General features: G+C 34.5%; 1 protein-coding gene across 1 annotated transcript in view; it reads right to left on the reverse strand.

The window, feature by feature from the left end:
- Positions 1-18,461, reverse strand: part of TAF3 (TATA-box binding protein associated factor 3) — a 294,697-nt gene that overhangs the window by 265,849 nt on the left and 10,387 nt on the right. The window contains exon 2 of the mRNA XM_044677792.1: positions 7,137-7,379. Within this exon, the coding sequence (XP_044533727.1) occupies positions 7,137-7,379 (243 nt within the window). The remainder of the gene's footprint in view (positions 1-7,136; positions 7,380-18,461) is intronic.

Consider the following 18,461-nt stretch of genomic DNA (forward strand, 5'->3'; position numbering starts at 1 on the left):
GAGTAAATACATAAAGAATAAAACATTCTGTAATCACAAAGTACTACACAAAGGCTATCATTATTCTTATTATATTACTACCCATAAGCTAAAAAGTTCAAAAAGCTTAAAGAAAAATCTTAGAAAAATCTTAGAGAACAACAGGATATTTTACTTGATATGTAGAATATATTTAGTTTTACTTCCATCAGGAAGCTTGATAAATAACATTTAATGAAAAAACAGTTTAAAGAATTACATGGGACATGCAATGGCAGTTCTGTAAGGGAATGCAATCTCCCTCAAACAAGTCACAGTGGGGTCCCTAAACACTAAATTTTTTAAAACCTTACTCTATCTATACTAGTAATTACTACCACCTCTCATTTTATTTAAGATTTCATAAAAAAATAAATAATTGTATGAAATCATGAAAAGGTAAATAAACTTGTCCAATAAATTCCAGAATGCTGGAATTAGGAGATACTGCAAGGAAATTAAAATAGAGAGCAATAAAACAAAAGAGCAACTTTCTTTAAAAGGCACAATACAAAACATGAGTTCATTTTCTAGCTCTGCCATTTACTATCTACGTAACTTTTAAGAAGTCACTTAGGGGGCAGCTGGGTGGCTCAGTAGATTGAGAACCAGGCCCAGAGACTAGAGGTCCTGGGTTCAAATCTGGCCTCAGACACTTCCCAGCTGTGTGACCCTAGGCAAGTCACTTAACCCCCATTGCCTAGCCCTTACCACTCTTCTGCCTTAGAACCAATATCTAGTATTGATTCTAAGATGGAAGGTAAGGGTTTTAAAAAAATTAAAAAAAGAAGTCATTTATCATCTCTGACCCTTGTTTATTCATCTATAAAACAGAACATGTTTTCTTCCAGTAAGTAGTGAAGATTACAGATGTGTTCAAAAGGAGTTTAGCTAAATTCATCATCAAAAGATCCATAATGAATTATTTGGAGAAGTAAGGATAACTGATTTTTAAAATCATTATTGAATCTCAGAGAGATCAAAGAAAGAAGAAAAGGACTCCTACATAAAAAAAAATATGTATAAGTTGAAATCTATCAGTTGGGGAATGGCCCAACGAAATGTGATACATAAATATAAAAGAATAACAAAAGATGCTGAGTCAGAAAAACCAGGGAAAACTAGTATGAATGGATGCTATATGAATTGAGCTAAATCAGAACCATGTATGTATATAATGACTACAACATTATAAAAGAAAACAATTCTGAAATATTAAAAAACAGTATTGATAAAATTAAGACTCCAGAAGAGTGATGATAAAGCATGCTCCCCATCTACTGGTGAAAAAGTAAGAGGCTATAGGTATGAAAAGAGACCTATAATTTCAAACATGATAATTACAACAAAAATTTGCTTTGCATGACTATATTTTTCTTACAAGAGAGAGCTTTTATTGGGTGGAAAGTTGTAAAGTACTGAGAATGATGCAGGAAGAATGCAACATTTCAAAAACACACATAAGAGCAGAGTCAAGATAGAGGTCCTTTTGCACCTTTTGCAAAAGGAAGCAGTGCAGTGAGCTACCCCCATCAAAAAAAAAAAATCCTCCAAACAGATCTAGAAAACGTGCAAGAACCAATCCTAATAAAGAAATCCAGAAAGTCACAATGAGTCATTTGTCCAATCCAGCTTATCATTAGCAGACAGACAGAGAGGTCTGTGGACACTAGGAACAGAATATAGCTAGGAGCATGCCACTCTTGAAGGACTATAATAACTAGGGAGAAGGTATGACATAGGTAGAGCAAGAAGAGGTCCCATATCCAAACCATGGTACCTTGTGAACAGTATAGGAACAGGTGCCTCTGGCAGTTTTGACACCCACTTCTTAGTTCTAGATCATAAATCCATAGTGGACTAAGAGTACACCTTGTGGAAAGTTAATATAAATATGAATCTCTTTTTGGGCCCCCAAACAATCTTTTGATTTTAAAGCAAAAAATCTTAGGTTTGAAACTCAGCACTGTAACTCCTTGAGGCCATGGGTAGAGTTCTCTCTCCTTTTATCTATCTACTCTTTTAGGAGATTATGTACATGTGCTATGCTACCATTTTAAACACTTCATGGTTACTCTTGGCAATTGGAAGACCCACCTCTTGTCCAGACTGAGGTCTGAGTCCACCAATCAGAAGTTCAGGAAAGTGATGTCATGAAGACTATAAATTGGCAGAAGGGACAGGAAGTTGCTCTCTTCCCTTGGAACAAGAAAAGGTGCACGGTTTGGATTGGGGGACTGCCTCTTCCTGCTCTTGGGGAAGGCAGCAAAAAAGAGTCAGCTGGACACACATAGCTAATGAATCTCTCTTTTTTTCTCTGGCCTATTTTTTGCTATTTAATAAGTAATAATTATGGAATTAAAACACAGCCACCAGAGAAATTAAATTATAACAATATGGAGGGGATGAGGCTCCCACAAGGAAGATACAAAGAAGTAGGCAGCAGCAGTGTGCATTGTGTGACCCAAGGAGAGGAAAGGTGTCTCACTTCCAGCATCTAGCCCAATCTGAAACTGGCAAAGGCATAACCAGAGTAGGAATCCAAGGCCAAAGGGAAGACTACAATTCTAACATCCTGAACTAACAGAGCTTTCCAGATGACTGAAAAAGACTGAGTGAAGCAATATTCTACTGTAATCCAGGTAATAAAGTTGCAAAGCTCACACCAGAGGGACAACAATCAGACAATGGCCTGGAACAAACCACTTTGGAAGCAATGAAAATTTGCAGATCTCTAGTCTGAGCTGTCCCTAAGATCCTGGAATAACAAAATACTCAATAGCCCTCTGGAAGGCAGCAACAGGTCTAGCCTATACCTTTCCTCCCAGAGTGTGAGGAACTTAGCCCTAATATCAAGTCCCAAGATAGGAAATAGGCTTGAATAAATAAAAAAAATTCTAATATAATAAAATTATGGTATGAAATATTGGAGTAATCTCTACAGGTAACAGGGATGCCAAGATATAAACCTCCCACCCAAAAAGAATGATTAAAATATCTACAAGCAAAGGCCTCTGAAAAAAATACTGCTTGAACACAAATTCAAATAGGATTCACAGAAGAGATCAAGTAAGAGTCTTAAAATGTTTTTATAAATAAAATGAGAATTCTTAAGGAAAAATGGGGAAAGAAATGAGAACTATCAAAGAAAGAATTTGAAAGAGTATTTGTCATAGGAGGTACAAAACTTTGCCAAAACAACAAACTCGCTGAAAATCAGAATGGACCAAAAAGAGGCTAATGAATCCATGAGATAAGAAATATTGAAACAAAGTCAAAAATTAGAAGGAAAAAAAAGAAAATGTAAAATATCTCACAGCAAAAACTGACCTGGAAAATGGATTAAGGATGCATAAGAATCATAGAACTATCTGAAAGCCAGCATCAAAGAAAAAAGTCTAGATATGATATTTCAAGAAATAATAAAACTGCCCAGACCTTTTAAAATCAGAGAGCAAAGTGAAAATACAATCCAATAGATACTTCCTGAAAGAATGAAATGAAATGAAAACATGATAACCAAATTCCAGAGTTTCTACATCAAGGAAAAAAAAATACTGAAAACAGTCAGAAAGAAAGAATTGAAAGAATTCACATAACAAGGAACAGTCAGATTCACATATAATTTAGCAGAAAATACCAAAAGGGAATGGGGAGCTGGGAATACAATATTATAAAAGGCTTACAATCAATAATAATTTATCCAGCAAAACTGAATATAATCCTAAAAGGATAAAGGCCTAAACAAGGAAAAACTACTTACATTCAAATATAGGGAGATGATACATGTATATATCCTTATTGACTCTATTATCATTAGGAGCTACCAAGGGAGTCTAATTAGAAAAGACATGGGAGGGTTTTTGTTATATCTTTTTGATCTTAAGAGATGAATGAAAAGAGAGAAGAGGAGGAATATACTGGAAAGGGAGAAGGGAGATGGGGAGGAAAAGGAAGTTTCAGGACAATTATCTCATGTAATCAAGATGCATAAATAGACATCTATACAAACAAGGTGAAAGAAGTGGTGGGGCACAGCTGACATTTCAACCTCACTCTCATCTATACTGGTCAAAGGAAAGAACATATAACATAGAAACACACAAACTTGTGTGCAGAAATACATTTCGCTCAACAGAGAAGAAGAGGAAAGGAAGAAACAGGAAGTACAGTAAGGAAGGGATTAGTTCTAACAAAACAAACTCTATGTATAAAAATATTTATAGATCTTTTTGAGGTGACGAAGAATAAAAATCTGAGGGAATGCCCATAAATTAGAGAATGGCATATAAATACGAAGGAATTCTATTGAGCTGTAAGAAATAATGAAGGGGGGGCAGCTGGGTAGCTCAGTGGATTGAGAGTCAGGCCTACAGACGGGAGGTCCTAGGTTCAAATCCGGCCTCAGACACTTCCCAGCTGTGTGACCCTGGGCAAGTCACTTGACCCCCATTGCCTACCCTTACCACTCTTCTACCTATAAGTCAATACACAGAAGAATTTAAAAAAAAATAATAATGAAGGGAACAGTTTCAGAGAAACTCAGAAAGACTTGTATGAACTGAAGCAGGATGAAGTAAGCAACACCAAAAGAATAATTAATACAGTGATGACAATATACCAGAGACCAGAAACTTTGAAAAAGTTAAGAACGCTAATAGACATAATGTTCAGCCACAATTACAGAAGACTAAAGATAAAATGTGCTACCCATCTCATAAAGAAATGAAAGATTCAAAGTGCTAAATTAGAAATATTTTTTAGACAAGACTAGTAGAGAAATTTCTTTTGTTTGACTATACACATTTGTGACAAAGGTTTAGTTTTTCTTTTGCTCCTAATTGGGAGAAGGGAGGAAGGCTGAGTGGGAAGGTACATTTTTTGCTGCCTGAAAAAAGTAAAACAAAATTTTTTTTAAAAGAAAAAAACACAGAAGACAGCAGAGGGAAAACCTGTAGAGGAAATAGATAAGCAAAGTAATGCTGGCACTACAACATTAAATTTATATAGCTATGTAAAGAGACATACAGATATATTGTGTGGGTACATATTTGTATATGTATACACACATATATGCATATATATACACATATCTATATATATATAATGTATTAATATATTATGTAATATAAACCAAAAATATGAATACATTTTAAGTGTATGTAACATATTAATAATTTTTATACAATCCTTTAATTTGGAAATGACTACATTTGTTGATGGTTTTCCAAATCATAATTTTCTATTTTTTTAAATGATTATAAAGGATAATATTCTTCCATTAAAAATGTCCACTAATAGCACTATCAGGGATTTTTAGATTGAACTAAATACATGGTATCCCTTATATAATAAACTACAAAATGGTATATCTAGTTGCCAACTCCAAAACTTTAAGTCAGAAAATACACTAATTTAAATAGTTATCATCTGGCACAACTCTTGAAATATGATAGAAAAATGTTAACAGCCTCCTACAAACTACCATCAAACTTTTCTCCCATTAAGATGGGAATTTTGTATCTGATTTAGTTCTACATGTCTCATTTGTAACATATCTCCTTTTAAATATAGTTTATTGCAATAACTCTTAGTAGAATCCATTATACCCTATATCAACAGTGATAATAATGATCCACCATTCCAGAAAATATCTTAGGGATTAGGGATTCTGGCTATTCTTATTCTAGTTCTGTAAGTAAACCAATTATGACAAAGGAAAGCTGAAAAAATTTAAATACAGACCTAATCCATGCAACTATCTGGTCTTTCATAAAATTCTATACAACAGAGAGATTCTAGGACAAAGACAACTCTGAACCCTTCAAACACTACATTCAATTCATTTGTTACTAAAAGCAAATCTAATAAAATTTGTTTTTTAAAAAAACCTTTTTAAGCTTCTAATATTCAAGATTTGAATTTTCAAACTATAACGAGTATCAGGTTAATAGGAATGCTTTTAAGTTCTTATATGGACAAGTAGAGAGGGAACACCCATCTCTTCATGAGTACTTCATCTTCATCGCTAACTAGTACCATGTCTTTTGACAATCTAGTATATTATGTAAGTGAAAGAAATGAAATACTATCAACAAAATTCAAGCTGGAAAAAGCTTATCAGTTAGGTATAAATTGCTGATTTCAAAAGAAAAAAAGTTTTTTAAAAAATGAAATAGAATTCAACACCATCAATTCCCAACTAACCATATATGTCACTGGTACATTAATCTAATGGCTACCATGTAAATTCATGCATTTAACATAAATAAAATGATTTTTTTCTTCTGGTAGATTGTTCTGATTGTTTTCACAAAACTTTCTTATAATTTTAAAACTCTATATTCTTATAATTTTAAAACTTTTGAAAGAGTAAAGATCTCTAATCAACACAACCAACCACAATTCCAAGATTCATAATGAAACATATTATTTTCCTCAAGAAAGAGTGGTTTGAAAAATGTTTTATTTTCTTTATTTTTCTGAAATGGCTAATGTAGGAATTCGTTTTATATAACCTATTTGTAATAGGTTTTATTTGTGGGTGAGTTGGAGGAGGGGAGCAGGGAAGGAGAGAATTCAGAACTGAAAATAAAATAAAGCTGAAATTTTTTTTTAATTCTGTGCTCATACAAAAAACACTCCATCTACCAACCAACATAAAGAAGAATCTTGAATAACTGTGGTGAAAACTAGATAAAAGTAATGGAGTTTAATTCATACTACTACAAATGAAGGAAAAGAAGAGCTTTTGTTCATCTTTATGTTTCATTTTCTAGCCAAAATATTCTATAACTCATCCTTACATGATAAATTTATTATAAAGGATATTTTTCTCTGGCCACATTCTATTCTTCCTTAACCACTGAAATCCAAAGAAAAAATGCCTCATTTGGAAAAACTTTGGTAACAGAAATGGCAATAAGCAGTCTACATTTAGTGCTGGGTATTTAGGTACTGGCATGATTAATAACATTAAAACATGCAATCTACATTCTAAAATTTTCTCTTCAACAAAGCACTGAAAGTGCTTTATATACTAAGAAGTTATGATATACTCTAAATATTTTAAACTTGTAAAAATAAGCCTAGAGAGCAAAGACTAAAAAATTACATACCTTCCTGAGAAGAGACAATGGGTGGCATATAATCTGGAATATATTCTTTCCTTTCCTCTGCATCTTTACTCCCAGGTGGAGGAAACTGAAGTACATTGTTCTTGCTGACAGGAAATGAAGGAATTTGATGTGGAAAAGTGACAGGTTCAATATTGTGAATATAATCTTCTAATTCATGAAGATTAACACCCATAAGTTGGAAGGCTTCACTAACATCATCCAAAATTGGATCTGTCCGGCCATCTGAAAAAAAATCAAAGTCAGATCAAATGCACTGACACACACTTCTGAAGTATTAAGTATGCAGATTAGAATCACACAAACTAAGAGCACTGAAAAGTGAATCAGTAGCCCTATGTTCAAGACTAACTTCACTACTTATTATCTATGTGACTCACATATGGATGACATGCAAACTTGTGAAGTGGTCTTTATTTTTGCAATCTTCCCTCTTCAGACTACCGGGTATTACAATTATTTGTGTACATGTTCTATCCCTCTTGTAGAATGGAAGCTCTTTGAGTGCAGGGTCTGTTTCATTTTTTTTTTTTTGTTCTGGTGTCCTCAGTGAGTAATACAACAAGCTTTGTATACAGCTATGAGAATACAAAATATATTGTATTGACTATAAACATGCTATGATTATTTGATGTATTAGGAACTTTGTTTTCTATTTTTGACATCTCTGCATCAAAAAATATGGACATTTTAGTACTTTGTAAACATAATTCTAAATTGTTTTACAGAAAAGTTAGACCAATTCATGGGTCCTCTAACAGTTTGTTAGTATCCCATCTACCCTCAGCTTCACCAATGCTGACTAATTCCACCTTTTTCATTACTGTCTATTAACTCTGTGTTGAAGGTTGTCTTAATTTGCATTTTTCATTATTATTCACGTGGAACAATCCATCATGTGTTATTAATAATTTGCAGTCTTCTTTTGAGAATTATTTGTTCATATCTATTGGGGAATGGTTCATAGTCATATTTTTTTTATTAATTCCCTATGTTCAAATGTAATCATAAAGAGCTGGACACAATTGAAATGACTGAACAACAACAAATTAATTCTCTATATGGCTTTGATATTAATCCCTTGCCAGGATTTTGGCTGGGGGTGCCAAGTCAATGTAGTGGAGAGGAAACATTTTTTACCTAGCTCACCCAGCACACTTCTACAACAACCTAGAAAACATGCCACACCCGAATTATGACTGTGAAAGCCAATTAAAAAAATATATATAGTGAGTCATTTTTCCAGGGCAGCTTAGGAAAACAGAGAGGTCTGCACACACTGGAATAGAGCCTGGCCAGGAAAATAGCATAGCAAGCAATGTGAATAGGGAGTATTCTAGAACCCAGGGAAGGAAAAGAAGCAGCGGTCTCAAGGGAGCTCTAAACTATCACTGAAAGCAAGAATGGGTACCATCTAGAAGCTCTGTCACTCATTACTCAGTTCTAGATCACAATTCCAGGGTAAAGAGAAGTGATCCCAAACAAATATGTGGGAACCTAGATGTATACTGAGCAGGAACTTAGTTGTGTGTCTCTGTGCCCAACAGCTCAACAGGCAACTGTTATAGTCTGTAGTCCCAACATATAAACCTCCAGTAGAATTACTAGGGCAAAAGACCAAGACCAAAGAGGAACCAACAGTTCAATTGCTCTGAACCTACAACACTTCCAAGGAGGCTAATAGTGAGAGTCTAGTAGCAGTCTATGGAAACTCTACCACAAACAAATCAGAAGGCCCAAATTAGATCAGGAACTTGCCAAGCTCAGACCAGCACAGTGAACAGATTTCTCCCTAGATCACACTATGCTGTAAGCCACCAAAAACCTGCAGACCCTCCAGACTGAATTGTGAAAGTAATAGACATAAAAGACAGAAGCTCAGGCCAGTCATCCCCCAACCCAGAAGTGAGCAAAGCCCAACAATAACCTGAAGCCCAAAGACAATAAATATAAAGAGCTACTATAGTGACAGGGAAGTTCAAGACAAAAACACAAAAGAACATATTAAAAACAAACTGGAATGATATTCCAGAAGGTAAAAGATCTAGTTACAACTAAGAATAACCTACCCTTAGGGGGCAGCGAGGTGGCTCAGTAGATAGAGGGAAGAGAGGAGGTCCTGGGTTCAAATCCTAACCAAGTGACCCTGGGCAAGTCACTTACTTTCCACCGCCTACCCCTTATCACTCTTCAAACTAAGAACCAACAATTCTAAAACAAAAGATAAGGATTCTTAAAAAAAAAAAAAAAAAACTGAGTAGAATACTACAAAAGGGAAAATGAAATAGAAGATTCTCAAACATTCCTGATGAAAAGCCCAGAGCTGAATAGAAAATCTGACATTCACACAGAACTCAAGAGAATACAAAAAAGAAAAACAAGAGTAAGAAATCATAAGAGAATAAATGAGGTTAAAGTGTTTTCATTCTTATATGGGGAAATGATACATGTAACCCCCAGAATCTTAATATCATCAGCCATCTGAGAGGAAGTCTAATTACACAATAGGAACAGGTATGAATCTGCTCTGTTTGCAAAGGAAGAATGGAAGAGTGGGCAAAAGGAACACAGTGAGAAAAGGGGGAAGGAGAAGAATGGGGTAAATTGTTTCATATAAATGGAGAGTAAAAGGATGATTTTTTACAATGGAGGGGGCAATGGGGAAAGACAATATTTGAACCTTACTCTCATCTCAATTGGTTCAAGGAAGAAAGAGCTCATGCACACACAAAACTGGGTCCAGAAATTCATCTTACCCAATAAGGAAGTTGGAGGAAAAGTGGTTAAGAGAAAAACAAGGAGAGAATAAAAGCAAGGGTAGATTAAGGGAGGCAGTGGTCAGAAACAAAATAGACACAAAACATGAGACAAGGAAAAAAAGGGAAGGATGAATATAAGAGAACAGAATGGAGGGAAATACACCATTAGCAATGATAATTGTCAATATAAATGAGATGAACTCATCATACATCAGAAGTGGATTAAGAATTAAGCATGGATTAGAAAACCAGAATCCAATAATATGCTGTTTTACAATAACACACTTGAAACAGAATGATACATATAGAGTTAAAATAAGAGCCTGGAGCAGAATCTGTTATGTTTTAGCTGAAGAAAAAAGGAATAGGTAGCAATCATGATCTCAGACAAAGCAACAACAAAAACAAACCTAGCTAAAAGAAATAAAATGGGAAGTAATATTTTGCTGAAAAGTAACTATAGACAATGAATTAAAATTAATACTGAACAACAAAGCCTCTCTCCATTCTTAAAGGAAATGTTAGTTAAATAAGTTACAGGAAAAAAAATAAAATGTACGCCTCAGATTTAGATAAATATAATGATTAAATAAGAAAGAAGCAAAGGATGAATAGAATTATTTAAAAGTTAAATATGGAGAATACTTAATTCCTCAGCTATGTATATGCACCTTCACAAAAACCTGATCATGACCAAAAACAAACAAAAAACCTCACACAGAATAGAAATATTAAATGCATATTTTCTGATAATGCAATAAAAATACATATTAAAGGGCCTTTGAAGCGTAAATTTAAAAATTGATCTGAAAGAATAAATGAGTCAAAGAATAAATCAGAGAAACAACAAATAACTTCACTAAAGATAAAGATAACAATGATATAACATACCAAAATTTGTGGTATGCATCTGAAGCAATACTTAGGGGAAGATTTATATATCTAAACACTTGTAATCAAGAAAAAAGAAAAAAGAACAGATCAATGAATTGGGCATACAATACAAGAACAAAAAACTCTCAAAAACTAGCAAAAAAAAATCTCCAATATAAAAAAAAAAAAGCTAGAAATCCTCAAATCAAAGGAGAGATTAACAAAACTGAAAGAGTCACTAACTAGTAAATAAAACTAGAAGAATTTTTTAAAAAATAAAATAAAATAAATTGGTCATTGGATAATTTGATGTTAAAAAAAAAATTAAATTACCAGCATCAAAAATGGAAAAAGTAACAAATGAAGAAATATAAGCAAGTATTAGGAGCTATTTTTCCCCAACTACATGCCAATAAATCTCACAATCTAAATTAAATGGGTGAATACTTATAAAAATATACATTGCCAGAGTAGCAGAATAAATAGAATATTTTAACAATACTCTCTTAGAAAAAAAGAAATTGAACAAGTCATAAGTAAACTCTAAGAAAAAAATCCCAGGTACAGATGGATATACAAGTGATTACTATCAAACATTTAAATCACAATTATTTCCAATAATACATAATAAGAGATAGTCACAGATGGCAAAATGAATAATTTTGATCACATAAAATTAAAAAGGTTTTGCATAAACAAAACATGTAGCTAAAATTAGAAGAGAAGCAGGCAAATGGGGGGAAAAAATCTTTGCAACTAGTTTAATTTCTAGGATATAAAGAGAACTGATTCAAATATATAAAAATAAAAGTCATTCCTGAAATGACAAATAGTGAAAGTAAATAATTAGGCAATTTTCAGAGAAAGAAATTCAAGCTATCAATAACCACACTAAAAAATTTGCTAATCCCAACTTTTGAAACAAGAACTCGTTATTTGCCAATAACTGCTGGGAATACACAACAGTTGGCCAAAAACTAGGTATAGATTCTATACCAAGATAAAGTCAAAATGGATGTATGATTTAGACCAGGGGTCGGCAACGTATGGCTCTCGAGCTATATCTGGCTCTTTTGATGGCCAGATATGGTTCTTTCTGCAGGAGCCATAAAGTCAGTTTTTTTTCAGGCACTGTTACAGGAGCCTTACTGTGAGCACTGTACGGCTCTCACGAAATTACATTTTAAAAAAATGTGGCGTTTATGGCTCTCATGGCCAAAAAGGTTGCTGTTCCCTGATTTAGACATAAAGGGTGATACAAATAAGGAGAACATGGAATAGTTTACTTGTCAGATCTATGGATAAGGGAAGAATTTATGACTAAACAAGAGAGACATTATGAAATGTCAAATGGAGAATTTTTATTATATTAAATTTAAATGGTTTTGTATAAACAAAAGAAATGAAACTAAGATTAGAAGGGAAAACAAACGGGAAAAAATGTTCACAGTAAGTTTCTTGCTCTCAGTAAGGCCTTATTTCTAAAATATATAGAGAACCGAGTCAAATTTATAAGAATACAAGTCATTCCCCAATTGAGAGAGTCAATGGATATGAATAGGCAGTTTTCAGGTACAGAAATCAAAACTATCTATAGTTCATATAAAAAATGTGCTAAATCACTTTTAATTAAAGAGATACAAATTAAAGCAACTCTGAGGTACCATCTCATACCTATTAGATTGGCAAATATGATAGTACAGGAAAATGATAAATGTTGGAGAGGATGTGGCAAAATTGGGATTGCATTGTTGGTGGAGTTGTGAACTGATCCACCCATTCTGGAGGGAAAATTTGGAGATCTACAATTGTGTATACTCTTTGATCCAGTAATATCTCTACTAGGTCTGTATTCCAAAGAGATTCCCAATGCCCTCCCCCCCAAATGGAAAAAGACCTGTTTGTACAAAGATATTTAATAGTAGCTTTTTTTTGTGGTGGTGAAGAATGACAAATTAAGGAGATGTCCATCTGCCTTAAAATTTATTAAACTGAACATACCATTTGATTTAGCAATATCATTTTGGGGTCTGTACCCCAAAAAGATCAAAGAAAGTAGAAAAAGACCCATATGTACAAAAATGGGAATAGCAGCTCTTTTCAAGATGTCAAAGAATTAAAAAATAAGAGGATACCCATTGGGGAATGGCTAAACAAGTTAAAATATGTGTATGTGTATATGTATATATGTGTATATATACAATACACAACTTTATTTTATATATATATATATGTGTACATATATATATATATATACACACACACACACATATATAGCTACTGTGCTGTAAGAAGTGACAAAAGGGATAGTTTCAGATCAACATGGTAAGACTTGTATGAAATGATGCTGAGGTAAGGGAGCACAGCCAAATTAATAGAATAATATCAACATTGTAAAGACAAATAACTTTGAAAAACTTAGGATCTCTAATCAACACAATGATCAATCACAATTCCAGAGAGCACAAAATGAAATACACTACCTACCTCATGAAAGAATGAACTTTTCTTGCCTACTCTCTTCATTTCTACCAGTTGAAATCCTGTCATTCCTTAAAAGTCCAACTTAAATCACCTCTTCCATGAAGACTTCCCTAATCCCCTCACATCAAGGGAACTATTAACTTCATATAAAATTCTTTTGGGATCTCTCTTTTGTCTACCTTATGTTATAGTTTGCATATACATCTTGTTTTTTTTTAAGCTTACTTTCTATCTTAGAATCAATACTAAGTATCAGTTCCAAGGCAAAAAAAGTGGTAAGGACTAGGCAATGGGGGTTAAATGACTTGCCCAGGGTCACACAGCTATTAAGTGTCTTGAGTCCAAATTTGAACCTAAGACTTTCCCTCTCTAAGGCCTGGCTCTCTATCCACTTAGCCACTTAGCTGCCCCTGTATACATGTCTTATTAGACTATAACCTCCTCTATGAATTGATTCAATTATCCCAGAAAACAACTTGGAATTATGCTAAGAGTGCAAAATACTCTTCTACTCTGAGGTCCCACTGGCAGGCATATACCACAAAGAAGTCAAAAAATGAAAGATTCCATGTACACTAAAGTATTTTTTAAATAGCAAAGAACTATAAGCAAAATCAAAGTCTATTGACTGGATAATGACAAAAGTAAATGTGAAACATGAATGTGATGGAATATTACTTCACTTCAAAAAATGACTATGAAGCATACAATCATGGGAACTTATAGGAATTTATACAAAGTGAAATAATCAGAATGAAGAAAATAACATTTTGTTGATTTCTTTTGCTGGATTAGCCATGTTACAAGGGAGGACTTCTATTGGGCAGGTGGTAGGGGGCTAAAGGTGGCAGATTAGTTAAGTAGAAAATTAACATGCAAAAAAAGTGTCGCCCATAGGGTTGTTTTGTTCCTATCCTGTCATTTAATAATTTTTTTTCTTAAGACTAATTTTATTTTATTTTCAGTTCCAAATTCTCTCTTTTCACACTCTCACCAATTGAGAAAGCAAGAAAAACAAAATCCACTACAAATACGTCTAGTTATACAAAACAAATTTCTTCATTAGCCATGTTCCAAAAAGAAAGAATATAGAATTAGGAGAAAATATACTTTAAATTGCATTCAGAGTCATGAGTGTTCTAATGGAGACAGACAGACAACATGGAGACATCATGAGTCCTTTGGAATTGTGGTTAGTTATTATTTTGAAGTTGATAATTTCTACAATGTTATTATTATATCAATTGTTCTGTTTCTGCCCCCCTTACTTTTGCATTAGTTCATACAAATTTTTTTAAAAACCAACCCCTTTATTATTTCTAGAATAATAGAATATTACCACATATAATAGCATCACATTCTTATCCCTTATCCCATAACTTGTTTAGCCAACACCCAATGGATGGACATCACTTTAGTTTCTAATTTTTTGCCAGAACAAAAAAGAGCTACTATAAATATTTTTGTACTTGTGGGTCCTTTTCTCTTTCCTTCATCTCTTTGGCATACAGGTCTAATATTGCTGAGTCAAGGGGTATGTACAAGGGTATGCACAATTTAGTTGTTTTTAGGACACCGCTCCAAATTGCTATTCAGATTAATCCAATAAGTTCAAAGGTCTACCAAAATTGCAATACTGTACCTATTTTCTCACATCCCCTCTAGCATGTCACATTCCTTTTCTTTTCTCTGTATATTTATATAACTAATATGTTTCATTGTTCAACCTCTAAAACCAAAAGCAAGCATTATCTATAATCAGGATGTGCTAAAAGCCTTTCCAATATGATCAGCTAAAGCCAGATTGTGGAGTGTTTTAAATGCTGATCAGAAGAATTTGGATGCTAACTTAATATTAACACCAAGCTAGTGAAGATTCTAGAACAATTAATTAGACAATTTTTACTAAGCACCTACAGTTGGTCATTAGACTAGACCCATCTAGAGAGCAGGGAATGTCTTTTGCTTTGCTTTATATTCCCAATACTTAACACAGTACACCTGATACACAGAAGGCACATATGAAATGTTTACTAACTGAAGACAAAGAGTCAAGTATTGTGCTAAGTTACAAAGAAAAAAAATAAATAAAAGATACAAATAAAAAATAAAACAGTGCTTGCCCTCAAAGAGCTTACATTTTAAATATATACATAAGTACATTCAGAAAAAATACAAAGTAATTTTGGAAGGAAAGGCATTGAGAGATGGAGTTGAGCAAGAGTTTCATGTAGAAAGTGGACTGCTTGAGTTGAGTCTTGAAAAAAACCCATAGGATTCTGATAAAGGAGGAGGGAATGGACTTTAGGAATAAGGAACAGGAAGTACAAAGGCCCAGAGATTAGAGCTGCAGTGTTCTTTGAAAAGAAAAGAGTCTAATTTAGCTAGACTGTAAAATGTGGGAAGGAAATTTATGTATAATAAGGATGGGGAAAAAAAATTAGGGCCAGGATGTGAAAGACATCAACTGCAAAACAAAGGCTTTTAGAGCTTATCCTAGAAATGACAGAGAACCATTGGAGTTTAGTAAGAAAATCGCTAGTCAAAGTAAGAGGTAATAAGGATCTGAGCCATATAAGTAGAAAGTAAACATCAGTTTTGAAATGACATGGAAGTAGAAATAACAAGATTTGGCAACTAGACATATATGGAGTATAAGGGATAGTGAAAAATAAAGATAATGCTGATGTCATAAAACTGAGAGATGGGAAAGAGAGTGGTATCCTTGACAGAAATAAGTTAGTTAGGAAGAAAGGTGGGTCTGGGATGAAGTATAGTAATTTCTATTTTGTATATGTTGAGTTTGAGATATTTATGGGATATTTAGTTTGAAATGTCTAGTTGGCACTAAGAGAAGCAAAATAAACAAGAGAATGACCAAGATGATTTGGAAATCATCGACATAGAAATTATAAAAACATAAGAGCTGATAAAATCACCAAGAAAGGACAGAAAGAAAAAAGAGCACCTACGATAGAAGCTGAGGTATACCCACAATAGAGGGTAGGATACTGATGAAGAGCAGGAGAATGACATGGTCACAGCTGGACAGAAATTATAATTTGTCAGTTTTGTGCAGAATGGATTTAAAAGGAGAAATTAAATATAGGAACCAATTAGGAAGTCCAATTAAGAGACTACTGCAATAGTTCAGCAGAGAAGTGTTAAGTATTTGGACTAAGGCAAGCGTGATATGAATAAAGAGAAGACAGATATAGGAGATGTTCAGGGGAACTGTCAGTCAATAAAAATTTATTAAATGTCTATTATGTGCTAAGCACTAGGGAAACAAAAAGCTGGAAAAGACAAATCCTTGCCTCAAGCAGCTCACAATTTAAGGAGAGATACACAAATGCATATGAACAAGCTATATATATACAGGATAAATTGAGATATTAACAGAGGGAGACACAATAAATAAAGGAAAGGTTTTCTGTACAAAATGGAATTTTAGTTAGAACTTAGAAAATGCCAAGGAAGATAACATTCTAGGCATGAGGGAAAGTCAGAAAAAATGGCCAAAGCCAATCTTTTTTGGGAAAAGCAAGGAAATCAGTGCCACTGAATCAAAGAGTATATGGCAAGGAATAAGGTATAAGAAAACTGGAAAGCTAAGTGGAGCTAGATTGTGAAGGGTTTTTAAAGTCAGAAGATTTTATAGTCCAGCCTAGAGAGAATAGGAGACATAGATAGACCTGTGCTTTAGGAAAATCACTTTGGTGGATGAATGGAGACTTCCGGGTTAAGATGGCAGCAGAGTAGAAGCAGGGTTCTTTACTCTCCTCACCAACCCAATCAGCATACTTCCAAAGGCCAAAAAAACCAAATCCAGATGAAAGAAGGGACCCCACAATAGGACACAGTATCGAAGGTACATGAGACTTGGGCACTTCCACACTATAAGGGGGGGAAATAGCTCCCATCAAAACTCAAGCTGATCAACCCTCCCCCCCCCCACAGTACCAGAGTCAGAGGCTGTGCTCCAGAGTTGGGGGAGGGGGGCACAAAATCTTGCTCCTTGGCAGCTAACTGGCACTACTAGGAGCTTGCCCCTGAGAGCAGCAAGATTTGAGACCCCAGGAGGCTAGAGAGCACAGACCTTAGGCACGGGAGTGGGGCTGAGAGAGGCAGAGGACTGTGGAAGCAGCTCAGCATACTGAGACTCAGGGGAAAACCTCAAGTGGAGGAGCAAGGGTGGGCCAATTTCTGGGCTCTGGGCAGCCAAATAGGACCACGGTGGCGTGACCCTGAAAACAGCTAGACCAGAGACCCCAGGAGGCTGGGGAGCTCAGACCTTGAGCACAGGAGTGAGGCTGAGAGGGGCCTCGGACACCAGAGGCCTAGCAGACAGTGGAAGCCAGGAGACTACTCACAAAGTAGACTCAGGCAAAAACTGCTCCTTAGCTCCATACAAAGAGAATCTGCCTGCCTTACTCTTGACTTCTGGCTGAGAAAGCATAATGATGCCAAGCAAGGTCCAAGAGATAACTACCAAAAAGACCAAGAAAAAAGCTCTAACACTTGATAACTTCTGCACAGGGGAAAAAAAAAAAAAAAAAACGGAAAACAGAGGACAAACAACTAAAGACATCCAAATCTTCCCCGAAAAATTAAAATTGGTCACAAGCTCTTGAAGAGTTCAAATCTGAGATCATGAGAAAGATGGAAGAGATGTGGCAAGAAAATAACAGTTTAAAAGGCAGAATTTCTCAATTGGAAATTGAGGTTCAGAAATCAAATGAAATGATAAGCAAATTGAAGACCAGAAAGAACCAGCTGGAAGCCATGAAGAGCCAGATAGACCAGATGGAAAAGGAAAACCAAAAAATTATAGCCGAAAACCAGTCTTTAAAGGCTAGAATTGGTAGATGAATGGAGATTATATTAGAGTAGGGAGAAATGTGGGTCTGCCTAACTCATCAGCAAGCTATTGCAAGTATGATCCAAGTATGAATACCAGGATGATAGCAGTATCAGAGTAGAGAGTAGTATACTATATACAGTATACAGAGTAGAGAAGACAGTATATTGCAGAGATCTTAAAAAGGTAAAATTAAGGAAGGTAACAGATAGGGTGAGAAATAGCAAGGAGTCAAAAGATGATTCGTAGGTTGTGAACATGAAAAAATGGGAATGATGTTGCTCTCAATAGTAATAGGAAACCTGGGGAGAAGAGAGGAAATTCAAGGGG

This window comes from Gracilinanus agilis, chromosome 5 (genome assembly GCF_016433145.1).
Source record: "Gracilinanus agilis isolate LMUSP501 chromosome 5, AgileGrace, whole genome shotgun sequence".
NCBI classification, from domain to species: Eukaryota; Metazoa; Chordata; class Mammalia; order Didelphimorphia; family Didelphidae; genus Gracilinanus; species Gracilinanus agilis.